Raw genomic sequence first — 8,954 nt, forward strand, 5'->3', positions numbered from 1 at the left:
CAGTTGGACACTTTTTAAACATTTTGGTAACAAAATAATATTTTTGTATAAAAAACATATTTATTGAATTAATAATAATATAATACAATATAATAAATTATAACAAATATTTATATTACTAAAGAAAGTTGATGTTTAATTTGGTTCAAAATAGTTTTAATTTTTTGAAGTCCTTCACTTATTTCTGGATTTTCGATTAATTCTTTTTCTTTCTATAAAGTATTCAAAAAAGTCAAATTAAAAATTGTTAATAATAAACAAAAACAATTTTAAATTTATAATAATTACTTCAATTTGTGAAATTGCAGACACCAACATAAGTTTAGAAGATGAAAGAAATCGCTTTTTTTGATCATTATTATTTTCTACCATGTTACTACAACCAATATAAGCTATGGAAAAATAATACTAATTATTATAAATTATAATTTTTTAAAATACATTATAAAGGGATTTTATTTAAGTAATTTGCCAAATTTTTCTAGATTAATTAAGAGTTATATATGTTAAAAATAAATAAGTTTTAAAAATGGTCAAAAAACCCAACTTACAGAGTAGTGGTTCTCTATTTAAATGTATACCACATGACCAACATTTTTTTTTTTTTACTTATCAAAAAAATAAAATTATAAGCATTTAATGGACCAAAGTTAAACTAAATATGTATAGTTATTATTTTTATCATTATTTATGATGATTAATTACGATTATGAATAATGATAAATAATTTAATGTGATAGTTGATGTTTTATTGAACGAATGAGGACATCAAAACTAAATAAACCAAATATTAAACAATGAAAGTTATATCAGACTATTTAAAAACTTCCTGCTTATCACAGATTAAAGACTGCTGATATAGAGAATAAACCGTTAACACAAATTTAGTAGAACACTTGAACCCGATTTGATCTAACATACATTTTTAGTTAAATATTCTGAGTTAATTTAAACAAGTCACAATAACAATGATAGAAAAAAGAAAATTAATAATCTAATATATGTGCCACACATTCTAATTATATACCTTCAGCTAGTTCTATTGACAACTCTATGACAGTCAAACAAGAATTTTTTTCTTGTGCCCATTTATTGCCTTGTGTGATGAAACGATGGGCATATTGTAAGTGGTGCAAAACTTTATCAGCAGATTCTTTGCTCAATGTTGGTACAGCTGCTTCAAGATGACCATACAATTTCCAAATTTCTCCTTCATTTTGTACCTAAATATCATTGTATTTTAAATCTATAAAAAAATTAAAACAAAATAAAGCATACTTGTGATGTAAGTCTTCCGAAAAGTTGCAATAAACTTTTCCTATGCTCCATTGCAGGTCTACCATTTTCATCTTTAACATTTTTTTGTACAGCTTGAACTAAAATGCTCAAAACTTCAAAATCAACATGTTTACTTCTTAAGTCCAATAATCTATGGTAGCATTTAATTGCCTGAAGTTACAAACATTTTTCAGTAATAATAATTTTAATTTTGTTTAAACTTAATTGATGGTAATACATTTTACCTCTTCAAAACATCCACAGTCCACACTAACAACCATTAAATTATCCCAAACCATCCAATTTTCATAGTTACATTTGATGGCTTCTTTTAATGCATAATAAGCTCTTGATTTTTGATCACTTTTAATGTAGCATTTTGCTAAGTTGTTCCATGCTTCAAAACACTAAATATAAAAATATTAGTTACTCGTAATCAACTTAAGTCATAAGTAAAATGTATCTAACATATTTTATGTATTATAACAACCAAAAACCTATGCAATAAAAACTTTGATTGCTGGTTTCCCCATATGCAATAAAATATAATATAACCACGTATAAGCACAGAAAAATATTAAACTTTAATAACTCTGCTGCTGCGATGTGGTATAATTTATTAAAATATAAATTTGATACTTTAAGCTGATTTAAACATTTAAATATTGGCATTACAATACGTACATCACTCTCCAAGTCACAATATCTTCTATATGCTTCTGCAGCTTCTGACCATCTCTCTTCTACCATACATGCAAAACCAAGTCTAAACCATAGATTTTCTTGCAAAGAATTTATTTTAAGAGAATTCTTGAAGTGATCTATACTATCTTTATACTAAAAATTAAAAACATACATTAATATTAATATCTGAATTGATGACTAGTTAGGGTTAGGTTAATTCTCTGTATTTTTCATATCAAATTGAAATATTGATACATTTAATTCAGCTAAATTTTCAACATTTGATTAATGAATATCAATTGGACATATTTAAAGATTTCAGGTAGTACTAGTAAACTTATTATATTGTTCAAAAATGTATAATTCATAATTCAATAAAAATAAAAATATTGATTCAATAAAACTACGTCTTACTTCTTTTCTTGCGTAATAATAAAATGCCCAATGTTTTTGTGCTCTACTACTTCGACAACCTGACAACTTCCATGCTTCTTCATAGAGTGATTTATTATCAGTAGCATCTCCAAGCAAACATAAAATTAAAATATGTTTTGCTATCGTAAGATTTGATGATTTTAATTCATTTTCAAGAATTTCAGCAGCCTAATTTAAATATACTAATAATAAAATATTATTAATTCTAATAAACATTTTAATTTACCTTATGTCTGTGGCCTTGAGTATTATAACAGGCAACACATTCTTCCCACATGTCTATAGCCAAAAACCAATCTAATGCACTTTGAATTGCACCAATTGATAACATTATGTAACCTAAATTTGCTTTGAGTTGCCAAGAAGGTGATACATAAGAACAATGAAACAAATATAATCTTTCTACATTAAGTGGACATGAAATTTCTAAACTGGTCACTAAGCTCTAAAAAAAAAAAAAAAAATTAACTAAAATAATTATAGTTTTAGTAGGTAAATTGTTTACTTCTATTTGCTGCATGGCCCGTTCAACTGATCTTCGACTATCCTTTTCAAGCAAAGAACGTTGGAGTAAGGCTGAAACATGTATACTCCACACAGACTTTTGTGATACCAAACACTAAATAAAGAGATAGTTTTATTATTTTTTTTTTAAATATAATTCATACCTATAAATATGGAAATAATTGAAAATATAATTACTCTTATAAACGGTTGCAATTCTTCAAACTGAAGATCATCTTTGGGTTTACTCTTTAACTCTAACATGCTTAAAAATTAAAATTAAATTTGTCAGTAAAATTACTTAAGATAATATATAAGATTAATAAACTTTACAGTGAATTTAAGATGGCTGCTTGTTGAAGACTGTTTAATTTGGGAAATGTACCAGCACTTTCTTCAGAAAATTTTATATCTGGTAGACGGTTTTCATCATCTAGTACACAGTCCTAAATCAAACATAAATATTAACATAAGATATTTAAAAGACATTTAAATTCATTTTGTAGTGTTGTAACATACATCAGGTAAATTATTACACTCATACGTAGTCAATAGATTTTCATTATTTTCTGTTTTAAGTGAATTTACATTTAGAGTTAGTTGGGCAAGTTCTTTAACTTGAAACTTTGTTCTTTTCCCCAATGCACCTAAAAACATTTAATTTTCAAAAAATAATAATTTATGGTAAAATTTAACTCACCTACAAGTGAATGCTCTAATCCTAATAATTTCATTGCTGTGTTCAAATAATTAGAGGCTTTTGTAACATTGCCATAGTGAGAAAGATAAATTTTACTTTGTTCTAACCTATACAAAGCTTCTTCTTCATTGGTTTCCCAAATGAATCTATCTATTTTTTCAAAAGCTTCTTCAAACATGTTTTTAATGTCATTCGACAGTTCATTTAATAACGACTGTAATGTTGAGAGCATTCGTATTTGCCACCATATACGTGTCTAAATTATATATAAAAATGAATCATAAAACAAATCATAAATATATTATTAATTATAGCAGCAGTAGTAGTTCTTACAGAAATATTGATTTTATCACTATTAAAAACTGCATAAGAGAACACTAATAGTTCAGGATATAATACTTTTTTAGATACACAATCCAAATCGCTGACTAAATTTTCCACTACTTCAGTACTTGAACCCCAACTCTTCAACTCCCTAAAAAATTAGGTTTAAAATAGTTTAATACAATATTATAATTCAATAACAATCCAATGGTATAGTGGCTAATTTAAATATGGGTTACAATTTTAATAAAGGTCCTGTCCAATTTGCTTGTAAGAATAACTGATAACAAGCTATGCCAATGGTAAAAATTGTATCACTTCTGAAAAAAAATAAAGAATATAAATTATAATCACTTGGACCTCACATATATTTAATTTTCAAAATACAAATAATTAATTAAAAGATTTTAATGCATAAATTCATAGAATATTTGGGAAATAATATACATTTTAATAGTAAAAAAATTACTTCTCCAAAATTTGTATGTAACTATATAAATACTGGGTTTTTCATTATCATATAAGTTATTGTAAATGCTGTAAAAATCTTAAGTCTTATAATTAAATTTTAAGTTCATACAGATCTCCTCTCTTAAAATTATAAAAACGAATAACAAAAATAATCAAAAATTACTTCAGTTTTAATAAATTTTCTCAAATAGGTAATTAATTTTAACATTTTATAAAAAAAAATTATTTGTCACCTACAACTTGAAAACTTTAATGTAATACATAGGAGAGATGGATAAACAGTCAATATGATTCACCAGTTGATTGTGTACAACTTAAAAATTGATTTCCAGTAATTTGTTAGAATTAATTGATTAAAACATTTATTAATATCTAGAACGATACTTTTATCATTTTCTTTAATATATAAATAAATATCTAACTAAAAAAGTTGGTCCATCTTTGATATATAAAATAAGCAAAGCCACACAATACAATTTTCATTGTAATATAACTTAATAATTAAATCAGTTACTAACTCAAGTGGATTCAAGTTTAAAAAATCACTTATATGTTCCAAAATATTGGAATTAAAATTTGATCTGTTCAAATGCTCAAACTCGTTATATAGACGCACAAACAAATCATTTTGTAAAATGTCGACATAGTTGCCCTTAAAAACATTTTTCTTGTCTTTTGATAAGGTGCCTGAAAACCGGATATAAGTAATGAAAACAGTAACAAATTTAAAATTACATTGAAAAAAAAAATGATACCAGAATTAATTATTTCATTATACGCATTTGTTTGAGTATTTCCAAAAATCAGACACTTTTCTGAGTCAACGGATGTATTTTTCATAATGGCGAGCGACAAACTTCAACAAATTTGGCAATATAACAATTGAGAAACAATACACGGTGCTAAGTGAACGAAATCGAATTGAAAATTTCAAAACAATAAAATTTAAAAAAACATGCCTTCAAGTATCAATAGATGTAGAATGAATAAAATACATAACCTCAAATTAAAAACTTATCACATTATACCGCGGTGCAGATAACGGTTTGTTGTGTTATCGCACCAGTTTTTCTTTCAGAAATTTCTCCGCGTCGAGGGGAGAGAGGCTGAGGTTCCCCTGAGAAAAATTTGAAGAACAGTTAGGAAACGACACTCGATTTTGAACATGTAAAAGAATTTCTCCAATCATTACAAAGTAAAAAGTTAAAGATATATAGTAAATATGTACAATTTGGTGATTTGAAGTAATAATTTTTTTGAAATTTTTAACAATTTTTTCGATAATTGATAAAAAAATTAACGAAAAGTTACATAAAAATGACAACATTAACGGCATAACGGTTTTTGTCAAAATCGAATTCATTTTTTTTTTATTACTGTTAAAAGAGGTTTGACCGAAAAATAAAAATAACTTAATATTTTCACGAAATGTTTATTAAATTATTCGTCATAGATGAAATAAATTTCAAACGATTTTCTTAAACCATTTAAAGATAGTTGAAAATGTCATGTTTTCTTAACTTTTTTCTTAAAATGTTGATAGTAATAATTTTAATTCGACTAAATGTCTTGAAAAAGGCAAAAAATATCACATTTTGACATTTTTATTTTTATCAACTATCGAAAGAGTTATTAAGGTTTTGTCGCCAGTTCGGACATCTTACATATAATATCACAGGATTTATGCGAGGTATTACGTATGTATATTGCCAAATACATAAGGATTTGACGGCTCACCATGACGTACGTGAGGCGCATTAGGGCGGTACCATAGATACCATCACTTATCAGTAGTTCGAAGTGTAACCTTTTTTTATTTAGAAAGAACCAAAGAACACCACGCTAAATAAAAACGATTTTAAATTTAATAAAATCCACTTAATATATCTACATAAAAAAACAACTTTATTAAATACACTTAACTATTCAGGCTAACCCCGCGGATTGCCTATCGTTTTTAACAAACACTCAAGTCGTCATTCTGACTTGAACAACCTCTCTTTCCAAACAGTCAGTGCCGTATTTAGTAATTTTGCGCACCAGCGTAAAAAAATAAATTAATTGGTGCCCCTCTAAAGGGCCTATATATGATAAATATAGGAAATAGATCCTCATGAACCTTTTAGATATTGTAAAATCAATGCTATTTTTTTATAGTAGGCACGCCACCGCACGCTGCACGCGATAACATAATACGCCGTATTATTATAAATAACTAAGGAACGGATTTATATGTAATAAAAACAGAAATATGTACATATGTATGTAAGTATAATTTATAAAATATGTGCTAAAAACATCCAAATATGTAAGAAAAAAATTATAATTATTAAATTATCAAAATGATTTGTTGCATTGAATTATTACAATATCTTTTAAATTTTCAAACATTAAATGTCATCTATTAGATCTGAAAATATTTTTAAAACGGCTAAATGATCGTTCCATTTCAACCTACATCGGTTGATTAAAGCATAATTGAAGCGAATGATATCAGAAGGTGATAATTCCAAATTTTTAGATGGGTATCTGCCACTTATGTCATTGATTGATTGAAAATCAATATAGCCTGAAATTTTTTTCTGTTACAGCATGAATTTTCTTTTTTACAACATCAATTGGTCCGCTTACGAGTTTTCATTTTGCAATCGTTGATTCAACAATTTACATATTTTCATTTAAGGATTTATTTTTGTTTCTAATTTTGTAAAAGTATATGTAATTTAACTAAAATTCACTGAGATGAAAATTAAATTAGTTTTTAATGTTTCATTTTGCATAATATTTTAAGCTTTTCTAATAGTGATAGAAGTTACTGGATTTAAATTTGAAATAATTTCTTGTACTTTTGTACGAAGAAGACGTATGAATGATGAAATGATAAAATATGTTTAAAAATATTTACAAATTAGTGAAATGTGTAAAAATATGTAAAGTAAAAGTAGCATTATATTAATAGGAATGATTTAAATCATGAACATTTTTTATCGAATCATAAATATCTTTTTTTAATAAAAATATGTATTTACATATAAATCCGTTCCCTATAAATAACTTTTATTTATTGACATTATCACAACCAATTTGAGAACTGATATTAGGTATATTAATGATATTCTGGATCGTTGATAGCTATATTGCTATAAATACATTAATAATATATATTAATAAATTAAATAAATTAACATTAATTTATGACACTGTCATTAAAAACAAAAAAAAAATAATAATTTCAAAATAATTTTAAAAATTCAATAATTCACAAGTGAGCAAATTTCCAATCACAAAATTTTGACGCCTCCAAAAAACTGGCGTCCGGGGCAGTTGTAGCCAGTGTCCCACCCCTTAAATGCGGCCCTAATAACAGTGTTGTAACGGAGACCATCTAAGACAATGGTGACCACGCCATCTGTTTAAGTTTACAGACATTTGATGTTTTTGTTGATATGTTTTTAATCATTACTCATCGATGATCTGTCCATAAAATTTGCGATGACGAACTTACAGATTCATCGTCAAGTTCTTTACTGGCAGTTTCATCACTTTCCTGATCTCTAATTTAAGTTGGATGAGATCATAGGGTGTATACTCAAACTTCTGTTTTAACCTAAACCCACAAAAAAAAAGTTAGAGAATGGCAACTAATGCTAGGGAAGTCAAATATGCCCGAACGTTCGGTAATATTTTTAATCTTTGTCCATACTTTTCAACAAATTCCAACGAAGAGCGTTTGTTTGCAATCGGTCAAATGTGTTTTATTTTTTGATATTATTTAAACTCAATAGCTAATCATTAGTGTCTTAAGATCTTCTCGAGGAGTCTTCTGAAATGACGTTTTCAGTAAATTTGATTTGAATATTATTATTTTCTTTTTAAGTTTACAAATTTGTACAACGATGTCAAGTGATGAAGACGATTTATTGCTTCATAATTTTACTCGTACATTTACTTTTAAAGAAAAATAAAAAAAATCGGTGTTGATGGATCTAAGGGTAAACGTTAATTGTGCCTATCAAAGGGAAACAATTGTAAATTGCGCCAGGTATAAAGGTATGAAATTTTGTGTAGTAAATTGCGCCCAATAGAAATATTATTTTTATGATAGTCATTTAGCATTACCCAGAGGACACCACGAGGAAGCGACTATCACTGTCCCCCAAAAATGTTTTTTTACTTTACTTGAGATGAATAAATTAATTAATAAAAATAGGAAAATTCTTTTTTTTTAAAAATATGATATTAATTATAGTTTTTTTAAATATTTTTTGTTAGATTAAAAATGTTAATAATAAAAAATACAGTTATAAGTTATTTGCATAGTAATGATACAAAATCTTAACATACTCATAATTCACATAAAAATAGGAAAATTCATTTTTTTTTTTATAATGTTATGGTATTAACTATAATTTTTTTAATATTTTTTGTTAGGTTAAAATGTTAATAAAAAAAAATACAATTAGTACAAGAAAGATTCACAAGCATTAGTTGTCCGAGTTAATGTTGCGGAAGCTGATGCCCAAATATTTGGAGGAAAATCAGCGAATAAAATATACTT

The 8,954-nt window shown here is 26.2% G+C and overlaps 1 protein-coding gene across 1 annotated transcript; it reads right to left on the reverse strand.

The window, feature by feature from the left end:
* Positions 1-110: 110 nt before the first annotated feature.
* LOC112687629 (tetratricopeptide repeat protein 27) lies at positions 111-5,379 on the reverse strand. Its single transcript, XM_025560451.1, has 17 exons — positions 5,152-5,379; positions 4,915-5,083; positions 4,165-4,245; positions 3,935-4,076; positions 3,602-3,857; positions 3,421-3,548; positions 3,235-3,347; positions 3,100-3,166; positions 2,903-3,016; positions 2,624-2,842; positions 2,377-2,565; positions 1,963-2,115; positions 1,524-1,685; positions 1,279-1,449; positions 1,028-1,223; positions 289-392; positions 111-212 (listed from the first exon to the last, which is right to left on the reverse strand). Exons 1-17 carry the CDS (start codon positions 5,234-5,236, stop codon positions 111-113), a joined length of 2,451 nt encoding a protein of 816 aa, XP_025416236.1. The 5' UTR covers positions 5,237-5,379.
* Positions 5,380-8,954: the final 3,575 nt, after the last annotated feature.

This window comes from Sipha flava, unplaced genomic scaffold (assembly GCF_003268045.1).
Source record: "Sipha flava isolate LNK unplaced genomic scaffold, YSA_version1 35a_pilon_pilon, whole genome shotgun sequence".
NCBI classification, from domain to species: Eukaryota; Metazoa; Arthropoda; class Insecta; order Hemiptera; family Aphididae; genus Sipha; species Sipha flava.